Source organism: Apus apus, chromosome 2 (assembly GCF_020740795.1).
Source record: "Apus apus isolate bApuApu2 chromosome 2, bApuApu2.pri.cur, whole genome shotgun sequence".
NCBI classification, from domain to species: Eukaryota; Metazoa; Chordata; class Aves; order Apodiformes; family Apodidae; genus Apus; species Apus apus.
The window spans coordinates 25,541,179-25,568,210 of NC_067283.1; the positions used below are offsets into that span (position 1 = coordinate 25,541,179).

General features: G+C 43.0%; 2 protein-coding genes across 10 annotated transcripts in view; one reads left to right on the forward strand and one right to left on the reverse strand.

Annotated features, from left to right (window-relative positions):
• PPP1R9A (protein phosphatase 1 regulatory subunit 9A) overlaps positions 1–7,104 on the forward strand; it is a 140,307-nt gene extending 133,203 nt beyond the window's left edge. For all 4 annotated transcript variants that reach the window (XM_051612595.1, XM_051612596.1, XM_051612597.1 and 1 more), the window contains one exon: positions 706–7,104. In XM_051612595.1, the coding sequence (XP_051468555.1) occupies positions 706–918 (213 nt within the window). In that variant the 3' untranslated portion in view covers positions 919–7,104. The remainder of the gene's footprint in view (positions 1–705) is intronic.
• On the reverse strand, positions 3,387–25,551 carry LOC127381812 (serum paraoxonase/arylesterase 2). Of its 6 annotated transcripts, XR_007888812.1 has the most exons (11): positions 25,445–25,551; positions 20,822–20,892; positions 16,098–16,153; positions 15,023–15,188; positions 14,112–14,238; positions 13,130–13,330; positions 12,391–12,472; positions 11,756–11,884; positions 10,645–10,815; positions 8,410–8,484; positions 7,531–7,804 (listed from the first exon to the last, which is right to left on the reverse strand). XR_007888812.1 is itself a non-coding variant. In XM_051612601.1 (10 exons), exons 1-9 carry the CDS (start codon positions 25,516–25,518, stop codon positions 10,657–10,659), a joined length of 1,065 nt encoding a protein of 354 aa, XP_051468561.1. In that variant the 5' UTR covers positions 25,519–25,551; the 3' UTR covers positions 3,387–4,140; positions 10,645–10,656. The 6 variants fall into 6 exon arrangements, 5 of the variants coding, with proteins under 5 accessions (XP_051468561.1, XP_051468559.1, XP_051468562.1 ...); XM_051612601.1 differs by lacking the exons at positions 7,531–7,804; positions 8,410–8,484 and adding an exon at positions 3,387–4,140; XM_051612599.1 differs by lacking the exons at positions 7,531–7,804; positions 8,410–8,484 and adding an exon at positions 3,387–4,181.
• Positions 25,552–27,032: the final 1,481 nt, after the last annotated feature.

Here is a 27,032-nt window from a genome sequence, read left to right on the forward strand (position 1 = left end):
TTTGCATGTGTAAATCATACAGCAGCGTTTGGAAGTGGTATTTGCAGGCAGGTATTTCTCATCCAGATCTGTTTTGCAAAACAGCAATTCAGAGACAACAGTAAATAGAAATACATCAGAAGTAGCAACTGAGAAATAGATTACTGGAATACTGGAGGCAGAAGCTGATACCAATTGTACTATGTTAGAACTAAATATAGTTTCCATTGTTTCTTGTAGCAAAAACATGAGTCTGCATTTGTCAAAATAATTATATGAAGGAGTTGTGGAAGACTCGGTATATCTGAAAGTCAAAGTTTTTCCTTTCTGATGTTTTTTTTCTGATGTCTCACTAACAAGGGGTTTTAGAAGAGAGCAAGTGAACTTTTTACTAAGGCGTAGCTATAAAAATTGGGAAGTCTTGTTCTACATAGACTTAGCTTACTTCAGGCAAATACTTGAATCTGTCTTTGCCTCATTTGATCCATGAAACCAACGTTGGTGGCAATGAGATCTAATTCTTTAATATTGTAGAAGTAGAAGGCATGGGAAGTAGTACAGCAGTGTACTACTTAGACATCAGTAACATCTGAATCTGTCTCAAATGTGCTTAATTGTTGTAGGCTGCTACCTAGAAAGAGTTATTACAGGAATATGAAGATATTTGTGATAGATTAAATTGCATGAAATTATTTTTTGTTTTTAATTTTGTTTTCTCCGCTTCAGGCTCTTGGTATAGCATCTTCCCAGGACAGAGCAATCATTAAAAAAAAGCTAAAGGAAATGAAAGCATCCTTGGAGAAGGCTCGCAAGGCTCAAGAGAAAATGGAAAAGCAAAGGGAAAAGCTTCGGAAGAAGGAACAAGAGCAGCTGCAGAGGAAATCGAAGAAAACAGACAAGTCTTCATTGGATGCAACAGAGGGCACTAACGAGCAGTGATAAGCATAATTGCTGCTGTATTAGAAGAGTGGAGGCACTTCAAGGAAAGAGCAACTCCTATCCACTCTGATGCCCCTTCAGCTTTCTTGCAGTAATGACACAAGAGTGTGCACAGAGAAATGGGGCTGTACCTAGAATGACTAGGGAAATTTGTATTGTGTAGTTTTCTTTTCCCGCATATCCAGTTCACTCTCGTTGTTGTTGCCATGTGAAACAGCCCCAGCCCCTTGGTTTGGTTTGTTGTTGTTGACAAGAGATTTCATATTTGTGTGGCGGTGTTTTCTTCCAAACTGCTCTTCTCTGTTGAGCTCTGTGTGTTTGGTCACTTCAGTAACCAGCATGATGCTGAGAAGCATGGTCCACTGCTTCACCTCTTCTGAATAGGATGGCCAGTCAAAACAATTGGTACACATTTCTTCAGCTGGGTAAAAGGAGTTGTGCTCTGTCCAATAAGAGTTTACTTAACTTTCTAACTGGAAGTTCAGCTTCTTTATGGTGTTTGGATACTCAGTTCTGTCTACTGGAATAACTTTCGTCTTGCATCAGTACTTTGAAGTGACACTGCTCTGGAAACACAACTGTTCAGTGACTTCTTATTATACACTGGAGACAGGAGAGTCGATACCCCCCAGGTAAAAGACAGGAGGTGAAACTCTTCCTGTTAACTGTACAATAGCTAATCCAGGAAGGAGGCAAAGCCTTAAATGATTATGTGGGTTTACACAGAAGTCTGAGGATAACATTTATCCTTTAGATATCTGAGCAAGGATGAATTTCTAACTAGAGCACAGCTTATTGATCTGTATAAATTTCCATGTGCTCCCAGTGTGTAGGCAACTTTCTTATGGCACACTCCGCTTTCTTTTTCATGTGTTTTCAACAGGAAATGGCTTACTTTGTTTTGGTTTTGATTTTGGGGTTTTTTTCCAAGAAAAAACATACACCTTCAGAATCATTCTCCAATGAGCATTGGGAGAATAAGCTTTGTTCTGTGCTGTTATGAAGCTGTTGTTGGAAATCATTATCAAACTTGAGTCTGATGAAGATTTTCAGTTTTTACAGAAGTGCACTTTAAGAAGGGGAAGACGAGGGATTCTGGTTAAAATTAAACTCAGTATATTGCTTTTAAGGTCAATGCTTCCATGGAGGTGACAGTTACTAGATCCAAAGCTGCCATATGTTGACTGTTTTGATTTATGTGTTTAAAGACTATCCCCACCAAAACCTGAAGTTTTGGCCATAGGCTGTAGAATGTTTCTATGGCTTAGCAGTGGTTGTATTACATCCTGCAGAGATTCCTGTTTTCCTGGTATATGAGGCCATCAGTGAAGCCTGCAGTGTAGTTTTGACTGTGACAGAAGCAGTGTAGAGCTCTCACTGCATGGTACTACTGCCTTTTAAGAGTGGTATTAAAATATTCAGTATTTCTTCAATGGAATGGACAGACAACAGGCAGATATCCACAATGAGAGGTATTATGTTACTGGCTTATAGTCAAAATTAACTACATTGAAGCATTTATGGTTGAGAAACATCACTTCCTTTTCCTGAATCCTGGAAGTTGCAGTCTTTATCTAGTCATGCCAACCCATAAATTGTTTAAGATGTTGATGCAAAGTTAGAATCTTGAACTTAAAACCTTGCCAGCCTAAAAAAAAATGTAAATATTTAATTACTTTGAAGAAGTACTTGTTTCAGTTTGGCTTGGCTTCTCTTCTGCTCAGTACTTTATGGCATTCAGATTTGTGTGTGTAAAGTTCTCTGCAGCTGAAATTCAAAATTGTTGGGGTGCAATGTTAATGCTTAAATTTCTTTTGATCCCAGTGATTTCTTTTGACAGGTAAAATGGTCTGTAAACTGAGACCTAATACACAACAGATCTAAATAACATTAGCTTTAGTTTTCCTTGCAATTTGAATCACTGCAAGTATCTGATGTATATTTTATTCAGATTTAAAAATGAAATTGCCATAAAAGATACTTCCTGATACTTCTAAAGGCTTGTGGTATTTTTCTTGAGATAGACCACTGACAAAAAAACACGTGCTAACAAGGATTCCACATTGCAGTGAATCTTCCTGTGCTCTTTGTAGAAGAAATGTTATGCAAATGTTTAACAGCCTCATAAAACTACCACTGTGTTATTATAGGAAGTTATCAATTTATATTTGAGTAAGAGAAGTTGTCTGGAAGAAACTGGAAATCAATATTTTAAATGCTGTGTTGATAAATGCATTTGATGATTATTTTCTTTTAAAATTATGTTTGCATTATAGTAATGTTTAAGTGGTTGTATATAGTTATCTGAGGTGATTACCCTTTTTTTTGTTCTTTGTTTTCTTAGAAACCTGAGCAACTGCTTGGCATTATACATTGGGTTTTCATTCTTGCTGCTTAGAACAGTGCCTAGTTATTCTCTTTGTAAATCAGATTCTTACTCTGCAGAATAACTAATTCAACTCAAGTCCTTTAAGTATTATGGGATTTTATTCCTTTGGGATCATTTCATTTTGTTATTCTTGGTCCAAAAAATACAGTAAACACCTAACTTAAAAAAGTAGTAGCTTAAATTTAAAATAAAACTGTAAAATGCATTTTGATCAACAGATGAAAACTAAGCAAACCGAGCAATGACAAGAGTTTTGCTCTTCTTTCTGTTATAACAGAGATTTGTGTGTTTCCTTTTATTAAGTATGGTAACTCATTGTTGGGACGTGCAAAAATGTCACTGAGTAACAGATGTTAAGCAGTTTGAAACTTTTGTTACTGTTCTGTAGGACATTTAAAGTTGTGTTGCATTTTTCCCCTTGAACCATGTAATGACATTTATGAAACAGGAGATGTGGATGTCTCATTCTTAACTTATACTTTCTGTAAGTCAGACTAATGTGGGGCTTTGTGTAATAGGAAGAAAAAAAAAAATTCTATGCTAAATGACTGGAAATACTTTCTCTTTTGGTTCAGCTGCAAGTGTCACTGTTGCCTACTTTTTTACTTGTGGAGCTAAAGCAATTTTGAGTATGTTGGCCAGTCTGTCCACCTTTAAACCAGTATGCAGGCAGCATGGTGTTTCCACACCTCTGGATGTGTGTCTGAGTCATCTTTACAGCCAGGGGCCTGCAGCAGGTTGGTGAGGTTAGCTTCTCCCTGGTCGTGATGGAAGGCCGGTTCTGTAACCTTAGTTCTGCTCGTTGCTGCAGTATTGCCAGGCTGTGAATGTATCTGAAAGGGTGTGGGAAGGGGAGTTAGCAAGACTTGGAACTCTGAAAAACAGAAAACAAAAGATAAAACACTGCAGTTTACTTTAGTCCTTAAAAACCTAGTGTTTATACTGAGATTGTGGAGACAGTGGTGGCTCCTTGCTCTGTCCAGATCAGCCAGGCATGCTGACATTACTCATTTCCAGCTCAGGCATCTCACCCACCACTCTGAGCAGGACTGGTGGTGGTCACTCTAAGTGGAGCCTTTTCTAGTTCATAGGTTAGAATTGCACAGTAGAACAGAAGCCAGTAATTAAAAGCTGAACAGAGGTAATGTTTGTATCTCAGTGTATAAATTGCTTTTGCATTTTTTTAAGCTTCTTAAATTTTTTTGCAAAGGCATCTATTGTGCTAAGACTCATTTGCTGCTAAGTTACAACAAGAATGGAGCTTTTACAAAAATTTCTGAGCAACTTTCCTCTGAAACTTGCCAGTCCTTGGATCTCATTGACATGCAGATGCTTGACACTGGGCATCCGGGTTCTTCATACTTCAGTGCTTCTGTCAAAGCCTCCTGTCTTCCTGAGCTGCTCCACCTTCACTTCCTGGCTCAAGTGCTGGCAAGTAAGAGGAGCCTACGGTTGTGTGATTCTTGGGACTGAATTGAGTCCCACTTTTAAGTCAGAGAAAAAAAAGGCTGTCTTGTTAATAGTCATTGTTTAGTTGTGTCTGGCCAAGAAGCACCATTCCAGGTACCATCGCAACACCGCAAATCACAAGAAAAGGTTTGCACAGATTCAGCTGTAGTTCTTGCAGGATCTGCAGTGCAGTCTATAATGTTTCTTGTGATGAAGCTTAGGGGAAGTTTTTAAGAATTAATTCCTGTGTTGATTTCTTAGCTGAGTGTTTACAGAGAGAAAATAATACCAAGGCAAGAGCAAAACCTGATCTTGCTCTTTTTAGGTGTGACCTCGTCCCCTGTCTTATTATCAAACCAAGTAATAGAGGGGCTGGGCCCTTTTAATAACACCTTCCTCATTCCTTGCTGCCCCTCACTGGAAAACCTCAGGAAACCTATGTTGTGGTCCAAAACACTAAAAAAACCAAATGTTTGAAAATAGCAGTGCATATTTAATTAAGTTGCAAGTCATTAGCTGTCAAAACAGGAAGAGTTCACAGAGCAGTTAGATGGTTTGGGTTTAGTTTTGTTAAATTAGTGATTGAAAAGAATGGAATCAGTCTTTCTAGAAATGTTGAAGTGATTTGTGGCTTGATTCCTCTTTAAATAAATACATATGGGCATGTGTGTGTACATCCATGTGTTCATTCATGGATATTCATACAGATTGACACTGCACTAGTAGCAGTTGGGACTCTGGTAACTGTGTCTTACCGGGCTATAGGCACACAGTCTATGCAGTAGGCAGAGGGTCTGCAAGCTTGGAAGAGCAAAGTGCTACCCTGTGGTCTCACCAGCATGGTCACCCCTGGCTGTGCTGGTGGCTTTGCTCCCTGATTGCTTGTGGGGCTTTATGTATTTCGCAGATCAAAAGATTTTAAAGTTTTGTTTAAACTGTGTACAGAATGGTCCTCTGCAGGTCCCTCTGCATGTTGTCCTCAGGTTGTTTTTTTGGGGTGGGAGGTTGCCAGGATTGATTTATTGGTGTATCAGTATTCTAGGAAAGAAACACTTTTATTAATATATTTTGTAACCCTCACTTTGATTTCTGTTGGAGCACTTTCAGCAGCTCATTTTTGAGCAGGATTGTGAGTGACATCCAAGGTGACTCACCCAGTCACCACAGTGGACCCTGGGTCATCTGCAGGTTGCAGTCCCTTTTGTTGACCTGCCGTATGTATTTTGCTGTATTTTTTTCCACCTGTAGAACTGGCTTTTTTGAAGCTGTGACACCTTAGTCGTTACATAGGGCCCTCCAAATCCCTCATTATAAATTGAGCTTTCTCTTACTAACTGGCAGTACTAGTAGTGGTACTTTTGCTGTCAGCATTAAGTAGTGATGTAAAAGATGTAGGAACTGGAAAGTTTGGGGTTTGTGCCCTGAGCTGCCTGTTTCTTTGGGAAGTTCAGACTGAACGTTAAGAACAAGCCACAGGGTTTGTAAAACCTGAGTTGGGCAGGTTTATTCTTCCAGGACAAGGAGAGGTGAGGAGGGCTCACAGCTCATGAGACGTGGTCTGACCCACGTAACCCAGGAGCCTGAGCCTCCTGCCAGGTTTTCAGTGGGAGCTTTGTCACTTACACCAGTAGAAGTGGATTTAGGTCCCTATGTGGAAGTGTCTGAAGGAAAGGGATCCTAGGGCACTAGACGTTAAGGAGTAACCAACCCATTTGGAAGTGGGGAGTGCACAGTGAACCTCTTCTGACTCTATACTTTCCCATACACATTTACTGTCTGAGCAACTGCTTTTGTATTTTCCAGTCACGTTGCAATGGGAACTCACTAGTCACTGACAAGTGTTAGAAGTGTTGCTAGAAGACCAGGCAGCTAGAAAACTAAAATGCACTGTGCTCACTGTAAAAATTGGCTTCTTACATTGTTCCTTTTTATATGGTTGAAGAGGTGATTGCGCTTCAGATTTTTTCCTTTTCTTTTTTACAAGAGATCAAATGTATATGAAGTGCATGTTATCCTGAACTTTTTGTTTGTACATCTTGGTGTCTGATCATCTGCATGAAAGACACAGTTGTGCCATGTCTGAGCTTGTTCTCTTGTGCTTGGTTGATATGAACTTCTCTAGATTGTTGAGTTTTTCCCCGGAATAACTTTGGTTAATATTTAGTTATTGGGAGACATCAAAACAAAACATCATGGTGGCCCTTTGTTTTCTTACAGTTTAAATACAAACAACAAAGCCTTGTGGTTTAAAGTTAATTTGTTAGTGTAAATAAATTTCTTGCCAATGAGTATTATTGTTGTTAGACAACGAATGCAATAAAATGAGAAATCCCGAATCTTTATTAGAATTTGTATCGAGTCCTCACTTTCCTGCCCATTCTGTTGGTCATTCTAGACAAAATAATAACTGGTGAGCAGGACTGGACAGCTGCTGCAGGATGGGTCAGCCTGAGGGTGGGGGGGCACAGACTTGACCTGCTTGTTCTTTCCCTCCTGCTCAGTGCCAAAGACTATTTTAATCCCAGCTGTTGGCCAAGTTGGCATGATTCACAGGCCTCCAAGTGGATCTCATTTGCAATCTGTAATTATGTTAAAAAACCCAACAGAGTAAGGATAGAGAATGGCCTTTTTTCATATGCAGGTGAAATAGTGTGCAGTGTTTTGCTGCAGATGGATGTGACGATAGGCTGCCATCACACAGATGCTGGCCAGTGTTTAAAAGACCTGGATTAGTTTTGGTATATAAAAACATTTTCCCATTTTACACTCACATGTAGGTTAGTCATAATGCACGTTTTATACATTCAAAGTACAGCAGTTCTTCTGCTGAACATGTTGAATATATCTTTGTTCCTTATTTTTATTTATTCTATTTTAGCAACGCTTTAAATGAGGGAAGAGCAGAGAGCACAGACTGTCCAATTTGTGACATGGTTTCACTGGATTTACATCTGGCAGAATCTAGGCCAGACTTAAATCTGTCTAACCCTGCCTTTGTTTCCCAGCAGCTGAATCATAAACCCTGCTTTCCACTGATATGGCCACCACCTAGAAGAAGATAAAAGAATCCTCAATCCATAGAATTATTATCTTAATTAAAATAGCTACAGTAAGGGGCTGTAAGTCCACAACTGACATGTAAAATGTGTCTGCTTAGCAGCTTCGTAAGCCTGGAGCCATCTATATGTCTGTCCTTGAGTGTGTGCAAGTTGTCTCAGACACCTGCAGTTTGGTTTCTGAAATGCCCCAAACCGCTCCAGACTCCAGAGCTTGTAGAAGAGGATGGGTTATGCCCTCCAGTGGGAAGCAAGCCTGGATTTTTCCCGTGAAGGGTACCTTGTAAACGGGAGGCCAGGCTTGAGATTTATCTTCTTGCACTGCTCTTTCTGGACTGAGGCTGCCAGTGAGTTCTAGCAAGTGGTGATGTCATGCTGAGGGGTACAAGCTGTACCCCAGCACTGTTTTAGCTGCAGAACACGCCTGCCATCCTGCCCAGCACTGCTTCAACACACCATGGCTCAGCATCAACCCCACCTCTGCACTGTGAGACACGGGACACCCTTCAGGGGGGCTGGCAATGGGCTTCCAACCCTCCATGCCTCAGTTTAAAATTTCAAATTTTTCTATTAGTAACAGTAGACACTAAATCCTACCTCTGATCTCTGCCCTCAAATGCTTCAGAAAAAGATAAGGCCCATTGCTTGCATGTGCTGCTCTCTGTGGGCAGACTGCTAGGAAACATTCAGTACAGGAATAGTTACAGAAAAAGAGAAAGAAAAAAAAAAAAAAGCCAGTGAACTCATTCTTTATTTTCTGAAAGGCCAAAACCAGCAAAAAAATGTAAGTTTGAAAAGATCCAACAACATGTAGGTTTGATCATCTGAAGGTATTTCCAAACTACTGGAAAATATGAAATTAATGTTTTGATAGGTAGGGTTACCTCTACCAGTGCTGAGGGAAATGCTGGCTGTTACACTTCTACAACCACAGAGTATATCCCAGCCCAGTAGTGACCAGTTGGCGTTTCACCTGTGTTAATGCCACTGCTGCAAAACCTCAAGTCTTTAGAAGGCACTTAATTTACTTGAGAAAAAATAGTGGTGCAAGGCTAAAATAATGATTTTAAAATATTAGTGCAGGATGTTGATGGCTACTCATGAACAAATTAATAGCCAAACTTTTTATTGTGAGCACTTCCTTCAGAGCAGTTTTTTTCTGCCTGGGCTCTGGGAACAACATCTGTTCCTCAAGGCTGAAAATGGATTACAGGTTCCTGTAGGAAAGCACGCAGCTTCCCAGGGAAGTTGAAAATGTCCTGCAGGGAGAGGAGTTGCTAAGAAAGGAGAAGCTAAACCAGATTAAGGCCAATTATGTTCTCGAGTGCTTGGTGCAGTCAGTTGATGCCAAAGGCAAGTCCCCTTGTTCAGGGCCCGCTCTGCTCTGTGGAAGGGTGTCTGCACGCTGTGGTTTGCAAAGACTTGAAACCATGATCTGAACAGGTGGGTCCCTGTCACCAAAATCTCCACAGGGGAGCCCGCCATACGAGGAAAGGCTGAGAAAACTGGTTTTATTCAGCCTTGGGAAAAGAAGGTGGCTACCAAGAAGATGGAGACACCCTTTGTTACAAGGAGTGCCATGGACAAGATGGTGGGTAATAGGTGCAAGTTACTTCCAACTGGATATCAGAAGAATATTTTGCACCGTGAGAACAGTCAGACATAGGAATAATCTCCCCAGGGAAATGGCGGATTCTCCAACACCAAACACTGTAAAGACTCAGCCTGGCAAGGTGCTGGGCCCCTCTCATCTAAACTGTGTTCCTACCTAGAGAGGTTAGACCAGGTGATCCTTGAGGTCCCTTCCCACCTGGCATTCTATGACTCTATGAACACCACACTAAAAATATCCACCAACAGAAACCCGGACAGGTCTTTCAGCAGTAACTGCTGCTGGACAAAGGTGAAGTGCAGCTGCTGTGCAGCACCACAGCAGGAATCGGCCCCGTACAGGCTAGAAGTTAAACACAAAACGTGTGAGCCACACTCAGAGGTCCCCAGTGTGGCAAAAGGCCCAGAAATGCTCCCTTTGCTGCAGCAGACAACAGTAATTGTCAATGAACTTTTCAGTTAAGGTGCTCAGGGATTGTCTCCCACTCTATAAGAAAAAAAAGGCTTTTGAAACTCCCTTTGGAAGATTCATTAAGAAACCACTCCAAACTGAAGCCTCCCTCTCTCCTTAGTAGGATTAAAACTAATTTATGAAACTGAAACAATGTTAGGAAATGACTTAAAGGGGGAAGAAAGGAGACTGAAAGAACATTTGTTCTCCTTCCAGTTATTTTGGAAACACTAGGGAAAGCCAACAGGAATGTTCATAAGGAGAACCCTTAGCACAGTCCCTGGGAAAGCTCTGTGATGAAAGCTCTTTCCCTCTGTGGAAGATCTGTGACAAAAAAGCACATTGCACTGGTAGTTACCAATTCTCATTTACAAGATCACTTTTCTTTGGGAAAAAAACAAAACAAAACACACAACAAATACCCCCCCAAAAAAACCAAACAAATCACCAAACCAAACAAACAAACAAAACCCCACAACAACCAGAAATCCAGTTGCACCAGATGATTCAATGTCTGCCAGTTTGGCAATTCATAGTCTGAACTTCCGGTTACCCTTTGTTACTGACATGAGGTCCTCTGCACTACACTAACTTCTCGACTTTGACTCCATTTCCTTTACTATTGGGTAAAACTCCCATTCTGGAGAGGAGGCCTAAAATACATTTCACTTACTCTAGTTAACCAGTATTGGAACAGTCTCCTTGTTAGCAAATCTAGCAGAAATCAAGTTCCTAAGGAATGAAACCCCTTGCAGTGCAGCAGACCTTACCCAGAAGAGGAGCTACAGCTCACAGTAGAGAGCCCTGTGGAAGACTGTTCCGATGAGCAGCTTCCCCCGGTGCACGGCGGCCACCGAGCTGCCCTGCAGCACCGACCCGTTCTCCGCATACACACGGGTCACCACAGGCTCCTCCAAGAGGAGGTTCTGGATCCGCAGGACCTGCCGGAGGAGGGGGATACAGCTGCTGAGATTTTCTGCAGGTGAAAATCCTCCACGGATGGAGGGAAGTTTAGTATGTGAATTTAAACAAATTAGTTGGGTTTATCAGCTGATGATAAGTGAAATTATTCCTGTGTTAGGGCCATAAATTCTGCTTTGGTGAAGCACGGTCTATGAAGATGATTATTTTTTTAAGTGTTTGTGCAACCCAGGCTCTACTCCAGTCAGTCAGTAAGGCAGCCAACCCCAGCACCAGGCATGGGCACAGGTTTTTTCAGCCTAAGAGTTACCAAGTATCTCCTTATTTTCATGCTTTTTCTTCCAGACAAAGTAAACAACTGCCTAAAGTCACAAATCTCCTGCTACTGAACATGGTAATTTGAAAAATGTCTTATGGGAAGCTTCAGGCAAAGCTGAAATCAAACAGACACCAACCAGCCACCTGCACTGGTGGTTGCTGGCATGCTGATGCCAGTTCCTCATTGATTTCAGAAGGAAAGAATTACAGTGTCACCTACAGTTGAACCACACTTGCACAGATAAATAATTTGAGTGTGAACAGTTCTGGTCATGCATTGCACTCAGTCAATTATTTTTTGTTTGGCAAAGACATGCTGGCTGGGCAATTAACACAGCTCATCAAAATCTGATTGTGTGGCCACAGCTGCACTGAAAGCTGCCTGAATGACTGAGCTTCTAGGTGGATATTATTCAGATGTCTCTTAAGGATCTGAATAGGTGTTTGTTAGTACATGCTGCTCAGGCTTTCCACTGAGAGCAGAAGCTATAAACAAGGAGCCAGCATGGTCTTTGCTTTCACAAAGGCTGGCCAGACACTTCTCTGTGTAACCCAAGGTTAAGGGATACGCGGGTGATTTGAACAGAGCAACTTCCTTGCACAGACATAGGCAAAAGACCAGTGACATCTCCCAAAAGGTACCTCAGAGCCAGGCAGATTTTTAGGATCATAGTAGAACAGCTTCATCCCATTAGGATGACATCCTATCCAGACATCTCCAGTGTGACTGTCAATAAACAAGTTGTCAACCAGAGTGTCCAGCTGTAGCGTCTATGCAACACAGAGGAAAAACATGAAAAAGAGGAAAGTTAAAGCAATCAGAAGCCCTGGAAGCTAACTATAACATAATCAACAGACTTGTCCATAACACAAACTGATTTAAAAAATAATAAAAAATCTTCTCTTCCCTCAGTGCTGTTTTTCTTCATCCCCTCCTCCATGTCATGAGGAACATCCTTGCTGCTCCACATTTCCCCCATCAGCTCATTCACACCAACTCTGTGTTGATTACTCCAGGGCTTTGTGGACTGACCCACAGACTGAGGCAGACTCCTGCTGTGGCTCTGCAGCACACCTAGGATCCCTCTCTGGTTACTGGTGTGAGAGTGGGAGACCTGAAGCCCGTAACAAGGCCTGCAGCACCTCTGCAAACCCACAGCAGTGGCCACCCAGAACAGAACATCACACGTGATCAGGTTGAAACCTCAAGCATTCATGGGGACTGATCTGTCCAAAATTAATACATGCCTCTTTTTTATGGAGCAGCAGCACCTTACCTTCACATGAGTTAAGTTCCAATTAGCATGTTTTTCCATAACATGGACATTATGATCAAATACATCTGCAACATAGATGTACCTTCAAAAGAAAGCATCTCTTAGCAAAGTGTATGTGTGAGCAGACACCAAAAACAGTCATTTCCTCCTGTGTAAGCTCAGCTCTTCCTGTGAGGAATGTCAGCTCACAGTTCTCACATAGCAACAGACATTCAAGCAGGCCACAGGGCACTGAACTGAAGCCAGCCTGCTGAGATGCTAATGTAGCTTCCCAGTGTACCAGTGCTACCATTATGACATGGAAGCAGGCCTTGGATTGTGAGATCCACAGATATACTTTATTTTTTATTTAAGATGATCTATCTAAACCACATGACTGGTTAATTCAGTCTGACAGACTTTGAGACTGTAGAGCATTCCCCACTTGCAGAAATCCTGCCCCACTAATCCTTGCAAGTAATATCCACAAACTGCTGCATCAGCTGGTTAAAAGGAAAGAACATTTGATCTTACTGCATATAAACCACCAGGTAAAGCAGCAAACACCACCTCTAGTTAAAGACCAAGACAGATGACTTCTGTTCTGCAAACTTTCTGTAACTCTTACATTGGATAGGTAGCACCTTGCCTTACATGAGCTAACTTAGGCACTTTGACCACAGAGCTACCAAGTGTACAAATGAGGACTTCAGGATTCTTTTGTGTAATGAAACAAAATCTGAGGCAGGGAGAAACTTACTTTCTGTCGGGTGAAATGTTAATTCCATTGGCTGAATAAAACCCAGCTGCTACTTCTTTAACTTCTTTCGGACTGTAGTAAACAACATTCGACCAATTTAAGCCCAAGAACATCTCCAAGAACATCAAGATGAAGTCAAAGAAGTAGTGGTCATTGGTAGCATAGAAGCTGTCTGGTCCCACAGCCACTATATTATTCACACTAAAAAAAAATAAAAGAAAGGGAGAAAAATCAATAAAAGAATGAAATGGGAGATATGAAGGAGCATTGCAGGATTTCACAGAATCTAACCAGGACATGGTCATCCCAGGGACATAAAGGGGCTGCAATTACAGATAGCTGATGTGTTATTGAGGCCCTTTTTACTTCTGTTCTCTTCTACATGGGCTAGGACTGTGCAGTGCTGAACCCGACCATAGGGTATCAGCCAGAGGTCTGGCTACCTGCCTACAGGCCCATGGAATTTTTTTCTCTCTTTTGATTACTTTCAATTACTGTAAATCGGAGAAAAAGTAGGAGTTGTGACAACTGTTTCTTTCAGGCTTTGTTTGTCTTACAGTCATTTTGCAGTAGGACAGACCAAGAAAATTATGTATGGAAAAAAAAAAGTTTAAAGTATGTTTATTTTTCCAATGTAGCAAATTCAGAATAATAGACTATCTGAAGATTCACATCTGCAGTGATCTTAGAGTGGGTTACATGAGAGCCGGAGAAATGGATGCCAAGCTAATTAACTGGCATCAACCACAGCAATGCTTAAGACTGATTCAGTGATACAACTATTAAAACTCTCATTTACAGAAGAGATTGGAGAAACAGGTTTTGATTACACAGATAAGAAGTAATCAATAAGAGAAACAGGAAAGCTGGTTAAAGATAAAGTATCTCATACTGATAATACCCTAAGACCCAAATCATCCTACTTTGGATTTTCCCAAAGCAGCCCGTTCTTCTGGGGAACGACAGTATTTGTCTCCAATACCTGCTCAGAAGTTCATGTCGGATGGTTTTCAGGTGTACAAGAGAATTGTCATCTTCTACAAATTTAAACAATTCTACTGTACTCTTCTGATGGGGATGATTTACAACAAAGAGGTACACGGTGTCATCTTTAAAAAACAAAAAAAAGAAAGAAAGAAAGAGAAACAGCTGAATTTTGCCAGATCTCTGCAACAGTTTGCACAGCTGAGCCACTCACAGCTCTGATGTAGCCTCCAGTGCAAAGTACATCTTGGGTTCAGTGCATTTTCCTCATGGCTCTTCTGAGGGAGGACAAGTACCAAAGGATGTCACTGCAACTGGATCCAGATCTCCAGCTACTCTTCTCCTGGACTCAATCTGCATGGAACTGCTCTGAAAACTACCTTTTTGTTATTTCTGCCAAGGTAGAAATAAATCATGGTTCCATCCTTGTGCCCAAGCCACTAGGTTTTGCAATCTGCTGCACTACAGTGACTGCTTGCATGAAACAGCCACAATCAGCTGGGAAGGAGGGCTCTTTGGTTCATTCACCACATCTTCTGAGAAAGCTGAAGAAGCATCCTTCTCCTGTACTCTGTGTAAACCACCACCACGGATTGACCCCAGTGTGAGACAGATGTAAACTGGTAAAATAAACGGTGTGGCTTTTAATTCTTCAAACCTCCCTTGTTTTCTTTCTTTTCAACACATAGGACATTTTTCTGTCTCAGACAGTCTGAAATTATGTACAAAGCCGTTTGCTTTAGCACCTGACTTTTAGAAAAGAGCTCAACAAGGACAAAAAGTCAAAAAAACTTTTACTCTCCCAACAAGCACAGGGTATTGGGGGTGGAATGCAAGGCCACAAAGGGATTTCTTTTTCTGTTCTTTAGTCTGAGATTGGCCACCACCTTATGTTAAAAGTCTCTTTACCTTTGTCTATGTAGGTGCTGATTCCATGGGGGTTAAATGATGCCAGATCAAACCCTCGGCTGATTCTCAGTTCCACTGCTCTGGGATTGTCTTCATTCAAATCCACCAAAAAGATTTCACCTGGCTTGTCTGGTGCAAGGCTCTTTAATCCTGGATATTTCAAGCCCTGTAAAATCAAAACGTAAGTAAAACATTCCCGGATAAAAACTAAAGGGAAGAGTCACGAAGCTGAAAACAAGTCCTTGTTTGAGCTTGCAAGCATGCGTCAGGGTGTCCTTCTGCTTCATCCTGCTGTGCCATGATGGAGACAGAGGGACTGGCTCCAGACTTCCCAGCGAGCCCTTAATTGCAGAGCAGAGGGAGCACAGACTATGTGGAGCCATGCCCACTGCCTGCAACCCGGGCGGTGGCACCACTGCCACCCCCTGCAACTACCACCCATCTGGGTGCTCCCCACACATGGCAAACCAGACTTGCATGGGGTACAAAATGGAAGAATGGCACCATCAAATGTATCCAACATGGTAAAGCCACAGGGAACAGCAGCAGTGTGACAGCTTACAGTTTCTGGCATTAATTTTGCAACCAGTTCCTGAGTGTCCACATAGATGAAAAAATCAGCTTTCATTTTAGAAAACAATCACTAGCCCTCCTGATTGCAAAGAAAAGCTTTAAAACGTGTACTGAAAGCTAAATCAAGAACAACAAAATCAACACACAAAATCTGTTGGTTGTTTTTGTTTTGTTTTGTTTTAAGATAATTAATTAATACAGCTTCTTAACAAGGGAGAGGTTTCACATTTCAATATTTTGAGTAAGCAGCATGAAAAAAATTCCAGGTTATGTGGGCAGAGAAGCCAGCGCATTAGGATACGTTTCTCAGAGCCACCACTACCACTTCAGTGTCAAGAAGTGCACTTGCTCAAGCAGAAGAAAACACTGGCTAAGCTGACAGAAGTCTGGGCCACTCCTAAGGAGACAGCCAGTCTTGTAGAAAAAATATTCATCCTGCAGTTTTCATCTATGGCTTCGACAGATAAGGAAGCAGGCAAGGGGAGAGGGTGCAGGCACTTACGGAGCTGATGAAAGCCAGTCCATTGGGAAGTATGTCAATGTCTTCTGAACCAGTTTCTGCAAGACAGAGATAAACAGGGTGTTTCAGATGACACTAAATATTCCCCAACAAAAAAAAATCTCCTGTTTTGTACAATTCCTGCTCTCACAAACACCCCTCTCTGATATGACTGTACAAGTGATGAAGTTCAGCAGAGAAGTTCACATCATATTAAAAGCGGTAGCAGAAGGCAGCAGCACACCAGGTTAGGAAATAGGACTGGGGTTCATCTCCTTCTGGGGGCTTATGGGTGCTCCCATGGTGGCCAGGAAGTCTCCCACCCAGCTCTGCACACCCCAGGGTGGTGCAGGGTGAATCACCCACTTTAGACTATGATGTTCTGCAGGAAACAATTAGCACTCACCACAGGATTTTCATGGCAGGATTGTACCAAACACTCAGCCCACACACTTGCAGAAGGCAGCTCTGGGAATTGCACACACTCATTCTCCTGATTAAGCTGGGACACTTCATTAAAATGGATTGGCAAATATTTAGTTAAAGCTCTCAAGTGACAGAGAACCTACTGTATCTTTAACAGCTAAGGGCTTTAATAGTTAGACCACAATTTTAACTGCGGGTAATAACTTCCAATAGTGCCAGTTCCTGTAGTTCCTGTAATATTTCTCCCTGCCTGAAAAATTAAATAAAATAAAAGCCCTTTAGTAAGAACACTAGAGCAATTTTAGGCTTTGCTCAAGCACTCTCCATAGAGTTTTTAGTCCAATGCTAAAGCACATTTGCCATCCCACATTTTCACTGCTCCCCTGAGAAGCCTCCCTTCTCTTCTCCAAATCAACAGCACAGCAATCCCCACAAGCCACTTTACAGATGATGGCTGGACTAAACCCCCCGGGAGCATTTGCTCATAGGAGGAAATTGTTCTGCAGGTTTTCTTTAACTGAGCCACCAACACAAAGGTTTTCCATCCAGCTTGTCCCATCTCTCTGCACCCCCTCCTGCTTGGACACAGACCAGCCGCGTGACCCTACGTGGGTCACAAGATCCTTGCGCCTGCAAATTTGAGCTGGATTTATTGTTTGCTTTTATGTAACTCCTATTTATCCAGGCACTAATTCAGCCAGGATGAAATTCATGCTGAGGCTGCTGATCAGCCCTTGCGGGTAGAAACCAGATCCCCAAAATCACCAATTGAGGCAAGTTCCTTCCTGGCACAGCCCTGGGGAGACATGGTGACAGGACTTCACCCAGAGGGACAAGGGATGGCAACAGGGACAGCTCCTCCTCAGCCTCAGCAAACCCCTGCTCCACCTCATTACACTAATTAGAAGAGGATCCCAGCCATCTGAAGAGCAAAAGGTCTGCAGATGCATTTTGGGGAGAACCTGCCTGTTACCTCACCTCCTGAATTTTGTTCTGAATTTCTGCCTGGATTCAGGCAGGAGGCAGACATCTGCACTGATGTGCCCAGAGACATTTAGAGCCTGCATTTTCCAACTAAAATTCTGAATTTGGATTTTTCAGCTCAGCTCACACTCTGGTTTAAGCAACAAACTCCTCAGCGTTTCCAAGTTTGAGTTAATTTATAAGAGGGGGGTAGGGGCGATTCCCTACTTCCTGGAATTGCTGCAAAGATAACAACATAAATAAATGTGGAAAGGCTCAATTGCCATGGTGATGTGAGCTGGACAGACAGATTTTGCTGGCTGAGCATGCTGGTGAGTGAACAAACAGAGATATAATCATTTATCGCTGCTGAATTAGTGGGGCTGCCAAGCAGAAAGATGAGCAGGCTAATTGGGAACAGATAATTAAAAAGTACAAGTTTCTGGTGGAAGAAGCATAATGAGAGCCCTGCACCCAATTACTTCGGAAGCAACTGCCCAGCAAAGCACATTTTGGCCACTTCTTAGCTATGTCCTGGTATGCGTGGAAGAGTGAGGGCTGGTGGAAGAGCAGCAAGATGCTGATTCAGCACAATCCTGCTGAGCTGGCACTGCCGACATGCTGGGGAGGGGACAGAGACACACAGCTGGACACAGGGAAGCTCCCGGGCTCTGCTGTGGGACCCCGTTGGAGGGCTCTGGGCTGCTGTCACAGACACCATATAGGACAGGAGAACTCAGAACTGATTTGTTAGGTACCACTTAGCTCCACTGTTTTGCTTAATTGTATCACCGAGTCCAGCTTGTCCATAGGATTATCTGAATAAGTGGTGTTTTTTTTTTTTTAAAAATGAATATACCAATAAAAATAACTGTCTACCTTTAAAACATTCTATTTTTGTTCTTTATTTTATCTTAGTATTATGCATTCTGCAGATGAATCCAACAAAGGTCCTCCCCACCCTAGATTTCATGTCCAAAAGCAAGGGACTCTTTTGCCTGTATCGCATGAATTGTTCCAAAATACAAATATTTTTTAGCAATTTCTATAGTAGCTTCTTGAACTTCAGAAATTACAGTATGTAAGGTTAGTTTGTAACAAACCAGTAATGTGAGTAGACACTCCTATAATTCAGAATATACTTTTTCTTCTACAAATATAGCCTTTTCTACTTATCTGTGAATGAGATTTAGGACAAGCTGCAGTTTTCTATCACTTACTTCAATGTTTGCATCTGTGCTTACATGGCATAATATTTGAAAAGCAGAATAGATTAAAAAACCAAAAACCACAGAAAGGATGAAATTGTGCAGAAAGAAAAGGCTCCACTAGATAATTTTTCCATTTCTACTCTGGGTTTGCTTCCTTTACTATGGATGCATTGCTTTTAGCATCCTTACCATAGACTGTGCCAGACACCTGTTCTTCTGTGTACAGAAAGGATAGTTTAAGATTATTTGGTTCAGAGCTGCTCCAGCTCTTTACCTATGTCCAACTTAAGAGGTCAGAAGGCCTCTTTTAAAGACTAAGATAAAGACAAACTTTATCATAGCATTTTAAATGAAAAAGGCCCAGGAGGACTAAGACGTCCATGTGGAAAGATAACCTTACACAAAGTCACCTACAGGTACAGATCTAAGTGCAGCAAATCCCTGATTTAGTCTGAATAGTGCTACCTAGGCAGCATCTAGACATTAGGGCTCCTTGGTTCCCCTGAGTAATACAAACCCTCCCAGTCATACTAAATTAATTTTGGAAGACATTTGCTCGAACATACCAACTGTTAAATTTGCATCAATCCTTTGTTATTTCTCTTGCTGCCACATTGGCCCTGCTGAATTAATTTTTGGCATTTTCTAAAGAGCAGCAAATGACCAAGTGAAGGCAAGGCACAGAGCTCCCTGTGAGGGGACAGTGTTACAGGAGAATGGCAAGAAGCAGAAATGAAGCTCTGTAAATTGATCCACCACTGCCTCTGATCAGAGCCAGATCCTCAGAATTCACCTCGTCTCCATGTAAATGTCAGGCACCAAAAATGAGGTATCGTTTGGAGATTAAACACGACCATATTTGCAATTTCCAGCTTTCCTCTGTCCTCAATGAGTAATCATGTTGCAAAAAGTCTTGTCAAGGTTGCAAAACCAATATGCTTAAAAGAATTACTCAAAGATTATTTTTATATGAATCAACATCAAACAAGCATCATTCAGTCTCATATGAGTAAATTATAGCTTAATCTAGATCACCTGGAAATTTTTTTTCAAATGCAATTTCTTCCGCACATAACCTCAGGCAAAGGAACTCTGCACACACTCATTCATGGCAGTAATTTGAGTTTACAAAGGTGTTTGATTCCTGACATAAGGAAGAAGCAAGATTTATGCAACCAACACAGTGACTCAGCAAGCTCAAAGGCCAGGTTCTTATTGTTCATCCAATGACTTTTTTACACATGCAAAACCGAGGCAGACTTTGACAGAATTCAAGCCATTTCTGAAAATTTTGAGGAGGACAAAACCCCCAGACATTAAGCCTGTATTAAGTTTAAAAATTAAAAGTTTTATATATAAAATTATATATATATATAAATTATAAACAGAGACACAAAAAACCTAATTTATTTTAAAGCTACCCGTTTTATACCACACTGGTTACCATAAAGGGAGAGAAAAAAACCAAGATAGCAATATTACAGTGTGCTACAGAGGCACCCAAAGTACAAAGTCAACATTGTAGCCGGTCTGTTAAACCTCTTTGCAAAGCAGACTAGGATCACAAACACGACCCCTTGCTCTTTGAAACCACGCAGCTCAATTGTGCAACCGCCCCGAGCTCCTGCCCCGGTTTGCTCCGCCCCGCTCCTCAATCTCCGCAAGAGAAGGCGCTAAGGCAGCCCATCCCGGCGGGCATTTAGCAGCCGCTCCTGAGCCACATGCCCGTGGCCTTCTCCCAGAGCTCCCACACTTGCAGCATGTCCCATCTTCAAGATGTCACCAGCTGACAGCCACCTGTGGGTACCTGCCTAAAGAGCCAGGACAGCACACCCTCATCTAAAAGCCAAATAATTTCCTGAGTGGCTGAGCAAAGGAGAAGTGTTTGCAAGGTGCTCATTTTCAAGAAAAGGAACAGAAACATTAAATGCCAAAGACAAAAAGTATTATACCAGTTTTTCAATATATTTTTCTTCCTGAAGCTTTTCCCTACCTCAAAGTCCAAGTAACAAATGCAAGTCAAAGTAGCACTTTGTTTTCAGGATCAGGCTTGGAAGCTGGCTTTAAGAAGCAGTTCCAAAATAAGGCTGGACAAAAGAAATGCACTCAGTTATTTTGAGCACGTACCGATGCCCTTAATGAGCCGGCAGTTCGGGAGGGTTACTGGGGCTATTTCCCGGGAAGCATTGAGTCTGTTCCTGCAAGAGGAAAGAGGAGAGTTAACAGCATGCAGCCAGTATTAAAACAGGTAACGTTTCCACCACAGCTTGATCTTAGTTTTATTGTCTGCCATATCGCAGCAACAAATCTGCCATAAAATACTGAATAAGCCAAACCCAGAACTGACAGCAGCAATAGCTCCAAATCACTGTGATGGTTACACACATCCAGGGATTAAGTGATGCTGCTACACTGAGTATCTTCAGGAACCTGACTTTGTCCATGAGCTTAAGGAACAAACTCTCATGACCCACCACAGCTCAGCAATAAAATAGCACAGTCACGCTTTCTTCAGGTTTTCCACCGAAATATAGTAACACCCTGCAGTTAGGACCAGTATTTCAGATGAGGAAAGGGCAACCTTCCACCCAACCCACTGACTATTTTTGGTGACCAGGCCACCAGCAGTTGCACTTTCTTAATTTCTTAGTCCACATTCCAAAGTAGCTATGGCACTGTTGCAAGGCAGGACTAGCCACTTCCTAATGACAAGCAGGAATCAGTATTACAATTTTCCTCTCCCTTCCCCTCCTCTTCTGCTGCTTGCTCACAACTTTATCCTTCAGCAGTGCTTATTTCAATCCTGAATACCCACAAAATTTGATCTCTGGCTCACACTTTACTGGACAAGCAGATGGAGACAGGCACCTACACGAGTTGCTTTTTCTATATCCCATCTATTCCAAGTTGCAAGCAAGGTACCTCACTACAAGGTCTGCTGTATTTGACCACGGTATTCCACAGTGCCAAAAGCAAGTGTGTTGTGTTTTCTATGTGAAAATGTCCAGCTAGTATACTGTAATATTTCTTCCTTCCTCTTTTTTTTCTTTTTTTTTTTCTTTCCCCAAAAGACAGTATTCAAACTAACATAGCTCCTCCTTTGCATGCCTATCACACACACTCGTGTCGAGGCTCTACTTGGTCCAGCCACAGGAAATCCTGAATGTAAAAATCCCATAGCAAAACCTACCCATGTTTATGTTACAGTTTTAGGCATAAACATCAACCAAAGCAATATCAGTCTGTGGCATGAAAAATATGCGATAGAGCTGAGCACCATATGGTATGTAAGACCTGCATTTTTTTAAACACTTCATTATGAATTCTAAATTACTTCAGGATCATTGACACAGGTTGTTAACATGAGGCCAAAAATAAATAAAGAAGAGAAAACAGAAAAAAAAAGGGGGGGTGGGGGGTAAAAAGGGCAGAGGATAGCACGGGAAGGAGCCAAGTTAAACTCTCCCAAGCCCCCTCCCCCAGCTCAGGAGTCCTGACAGCAAATTACAGCGGCTCCCAGCCCAGCAGCAGCACAGGAGGGTTATCAGCTCCGCCCTCATCTCTCAGCATCCCAGGCAAAGTCGAATCAATCGAGTCCCCGAGGCTGGCTTGGGGCAATCATGCCCAAAGTTTGCCCTGCTGCCTGCTTTGGGCTTTTCCCTTTCTTATTTGCATCAGCTTTTCCCGGGCAGACTGCAAGCCTCCCAAGCGCCAAAAGCACAGCAGGAACTCAGCCAGCAGCCAACGAGAGATGATGATATCCCGACAGCATTCCCAGGGAAACACTTCATGGTCTGGAATGGGAGTAATTCAAAAGGGCACTGCTCACAAGCCTGTAGCATATAGAGAGGCTGTTCCAAAATGTGTCAGTTTATCTAGCTCAGCCAGCCTTAGCTGCTAAGCCAGATGGCCCAGATAACTAACTGGCCGTACTATAAACACAGTGGACCTGCAAACTTCATAATGTAACTTCAAAAAACACAGGAATTTTGCTACTCGGTGCAACCCCAGTGCACAGCACCTTTCCCACCTGAGTCCTCTGCCCAGTTTCAGTCTTCCACCACCTGTTCCACTTCGTGGGACACAGACCACAGACATTCCCTTTCCTCCAGAAGCAACCTGTTGCATATCCAAAGTCTTCTCTCTCTTTCAGTTCTCCTCTTTCCTAGAGTAACCAGTCCCAGATCTTTCTTTGTTTTTGTTTGTTTTTCCCTGACAGGACTGAAAATCATCTCTTATTTCAGTTTTTGCTCCCAATTCCTTTCAAATTGTCAGTATCTTTCTGGAAGCATGCTGCTGTTTTGAACGCAGTATGCAAGCTGAGGACCATATCAGTACAGAGTGTTATGCAACTATAACATTGTGTGTGTATATAAATACCTAATGAACAATAATATCATATGCATATTGCTCTGGGGAAAACTGTAACATTGTATAATTCACATTCAAGTTTTACAGATTTGCTCAAACCTTTCTTCAGAGAAGAATTAGCAATTTAAAATGTCAATGGGGAACTGGTGTAATTTCAGTTGTTAACAGACAAGAATGTCACCTGTTTTCTGCTGCACAAGCCCTACTCAAGTTTATTTGGTAGCTATCAACAGTATAACAAATGCATAAACAAACCTGATTTAAGAATAATTATTTTTTAAGAGATTTATAATAATTCTTCAAGTCTTATCTTTTAAGCATTTCAGGAGTTCTTGTGTCATACTACTTAGACACAAAATACCCAACTCAGAAGGAACAGCAAAAATTCTTTGCTGGATTCCTGCCTTCTGGGTGGGGGATGTGTAACAGTGAGGCCTGGCAAGCACAGTTTCTCTCCTCAGGGCTGTGTCAAATTATTTTCGAGTACTTTGTTATCTGAAGTTGTGCATTTCCAAAATCCACAACCCCCTTTGAACCACTGCTACACTGCATCTTGCTGAAAACCCAGCACACAGGAAAAACACACAGAGAGCTACAGAGGCTGCAGGGATCCTGCTTCTATCAGGAGATTCTGCTTTATCAGATCCCCATTATTGCATTTGTTAATTTGAATTAGGGGAGTGCAGGGTCTTCACAGTGATTTGAAATGGCTTGCCCCACTAAACTGCAGGTGAGTATTCCAGCTCCACCATCCCAGCCTGTGCAACTCTAAGGCAGGAGGGTCCTATTACCACCTGTAATAAATAAAATCCTGTTTGTTAATCAAATCAGGCTTTCTTAAAGGCTGGTGAAAAATTACAATGTTTTGACACTTCACATACCTAAATCACAGGCATCTGGTGTGCTTTAACACTTCAAAGGGAAGAGCTAAGTTGTGCGATAAACTGTAAAGGGTCACCCATAGGACACCGATGAAGATGAGGAGCCTTCAGCTTCACGACCACCAGGAGGCGGGATAAGACCGACCCCCTAGCAACACGTCGCTCAGACACAGAATATACCAGGAATGACACATACACGGGAACCAGAAGATATAATATAGATAAGATATATATATAATCAGCTGCTTTCGGGAAGTGGGTGTGCGCCGTTGGCGGAGCAAAGACTCCCCCGGCCGCCCAGCGCTGTTTTGCTTGCTGCCGCTTGCTTAATAAACTAATTTGATTAATTGGACTGGTTCCTGTCAACTATTGGGCCACAATCTATAACACCACCCTGGTTATCACTATGACTCCTGGCAGATTTAGTGCAAGATGCAGACAGATCTGTGTGAGGTATCTGGGTCCAGGGAGTGCAGCCCTTCTTCTGTAATTAGCTATAATTACTGTGCACCTAAAGATCAATTAGTGGGATGTTGTTGCTTTGAAGTCGTTGTTGACGGGAGCAAAATTATAATGATATACCTGCCTTGCAACACAGTAATTTACTATCACTTTTCTGAAACAGTGACCTTTTTTAGCAGCTTTCCGGACAGAAACCTCTGAAACACCAGAGTTCACACTCACACCTCACAGCCCATCAGACTGGCTGGGTATTTTAGCTCAGAGCAAGTGAGGCCCCAGCTTACCATCACAGAAGCCCATGCTCATTCAGATGAAATCTCATGTGCACAGGGGCTATTGTTACTCAGAAGTGAGCTTGGACAGAAAATAACACAAGAGTTTCTGGCAACCCGGTTTCCGCTTACTGTTTGACCAATTGGCAGGAGATGAGCTAAATGTGCAGGTATCAGTTTTGGCAACCCCTGTTAGCTGCAGCCTCTGCAAAAACAGAGGTACCAGCCCCCCCCCCGCCCCAGGGCCCCCTCTCCCTTTGCCCCCCTTAGCCCCAGCATCTTGCCGGGGAGGACTTCACATCCTCTTTACTGCAAATGGCATTTCCCCGGGACAGACGCTCCTGAAGTTAGTTTATCCCGGACGGAAGGTGAGACGGGCGGATGAGACGGGCGCTGCTGAGCAAGCCAGTGCCTAGTTTTTCCCTGGAGAAAAGCGGTTCCCTTGATAGTAACGATGGCAGCGATGAAGGTGATGCTGATGCTGACGAGCCCTCCCCCTCTGGCCGCCACCGTGCTTGTGCAAGGGGCGAGTTATGGCTCAGATAAGGAGCTGAAGTGACTCCACGCTGCAAGGTGTGCACCCGCCTCCCCCTGCTCGACCCCGCGCTCCGAGACGCCGCAGCCCATCCCGCCCGGTCCTCCCGGTCCCCCCGGCTGCCCGCGGCGCCGATATCCTGCAGGACTCCGGTTCCCCCGGGAGCCGCTCCGCACCCCGCGCTCCCCGCTCCGCGCCCCGCACGTCCCGCTCCCGCAGAGCGGCTCACCGAAGGGCCAGCAGCCGCTCCGCCGCCAAGGCTGCAGCGATCCCGACGAGAGCCAGCACCAGCACCTTCCCCATGGCCGCTTCCCGCTGCGGCCCCGCCCGCTGCCCCGGACGTCCCGGCTCCGGGCGCTCCCCACACCGCCGCAGCACCACCCACCCCGGGCAGAGCGGTACCGCGAACCTGCAGGGACCCAGAGAACGAGCAAAAAATCCATTAAGGGTTCCTATAGCCTTGGCAAGACTTTCACTGACTATACTTAATAGCGAGTTCTACTTCGCTAAATCTCTGAAAAGCTGCTGTTACTATGGAATGGCTGGTTTCTCTTTGTGTTTTAATTTCCCCACTGTAGGACAGGGACTAGAACCGCTCTCAAATATGCAGAACTAGATTGCTTCTCCCTGAACATCTTCTCTAGAATTTCTTATTTACTAGTCCTTTTTCACAAGACTCCTCATGTGAGACCCCACCTGGAGTACTGTGTCCAGTTCTGGAGCCCCCAACACAGGAAAGACATGGACCTCCTGAAATGAATCCAGAGGAGGGCCACGAAGATGATATGGGGACTGGAACACCTCTCCTATGGAGACAGGCTGAGAGTTGGGGTTGTTCATCTTGGAGAAGAGAAGGCTTCAGAGAGACTTCATACTGGCCTCCCAGAACTTAAAGAGGGCCTACAGGAAAGCTGGGGAGGGACTTTTTAAAAGGGCTCGTAGCGATAGGACAAGGAGGGTAATGGCTTTGAACTGGAAGAGGGCACAGACCACTGGCAGCATCACCCACCCTGGGCAGAGTGGCCATTTGCTGCAGACATGGCTCTGACAAACCTACTGCCCTGCAGAAGAAGGAGCCAGAGCTGCTCTGTAGACTCCATGTGAATGCACCCATGTGACACACAGGTGGATTAAGTTCCACCTTCTGTTATTAATAAAATAGGTTATATAAAGATATGTGTGCTAGCCAAAGACTGCATGATGCAGCACGTACGAGTACCCCACGTGTGCCTTGCTACTTAGATACACGTGCTACTACATGTGCACTAGTCTCGCATTTAAAAAAGTAAATGCTGGCTCTCAGTACTGTGCTTCCACTGACAGCTTTCTTCACCATCTAGGGGAAGAGCTACAGAACCCTTCTGGGTCTCATTTTTGGCACAAGGTGGGTGCAATTAATCTGATAAAATGTAAATATCTACAGGAGAGATGCAGACATCAGAATTGGTCATGAGATGCACAAAGTGAAAAGACCAAGAGTTCTCCTAACTCAGCCTACAAAGGCTCTTCAGAAAAAGTAAGGAAATGGGAGGCAAGATGGATGCATCCCCCAACTTTCTTTCCCAGCTCCTAATTATTTCCAGGCTCAGCATGGTGAGCTTTGCTTATTTGTTATGAAATGCTTAACAGATCCATCTTTTAAGTGCTTCCCTGTCTCCCCTTGGAAGTGAGTTGTCCCTTTACCATGTACTTCACTGATATCGACCCACCTAGGCACCCTGTATAGTCAGGTAGGAAAACAGTTACTTTGAGGCAGAAATTCATATGAAAGAGGTCTAAAATAGACCAATAAATCTTCCCTGAGAAGTGGGTACTTC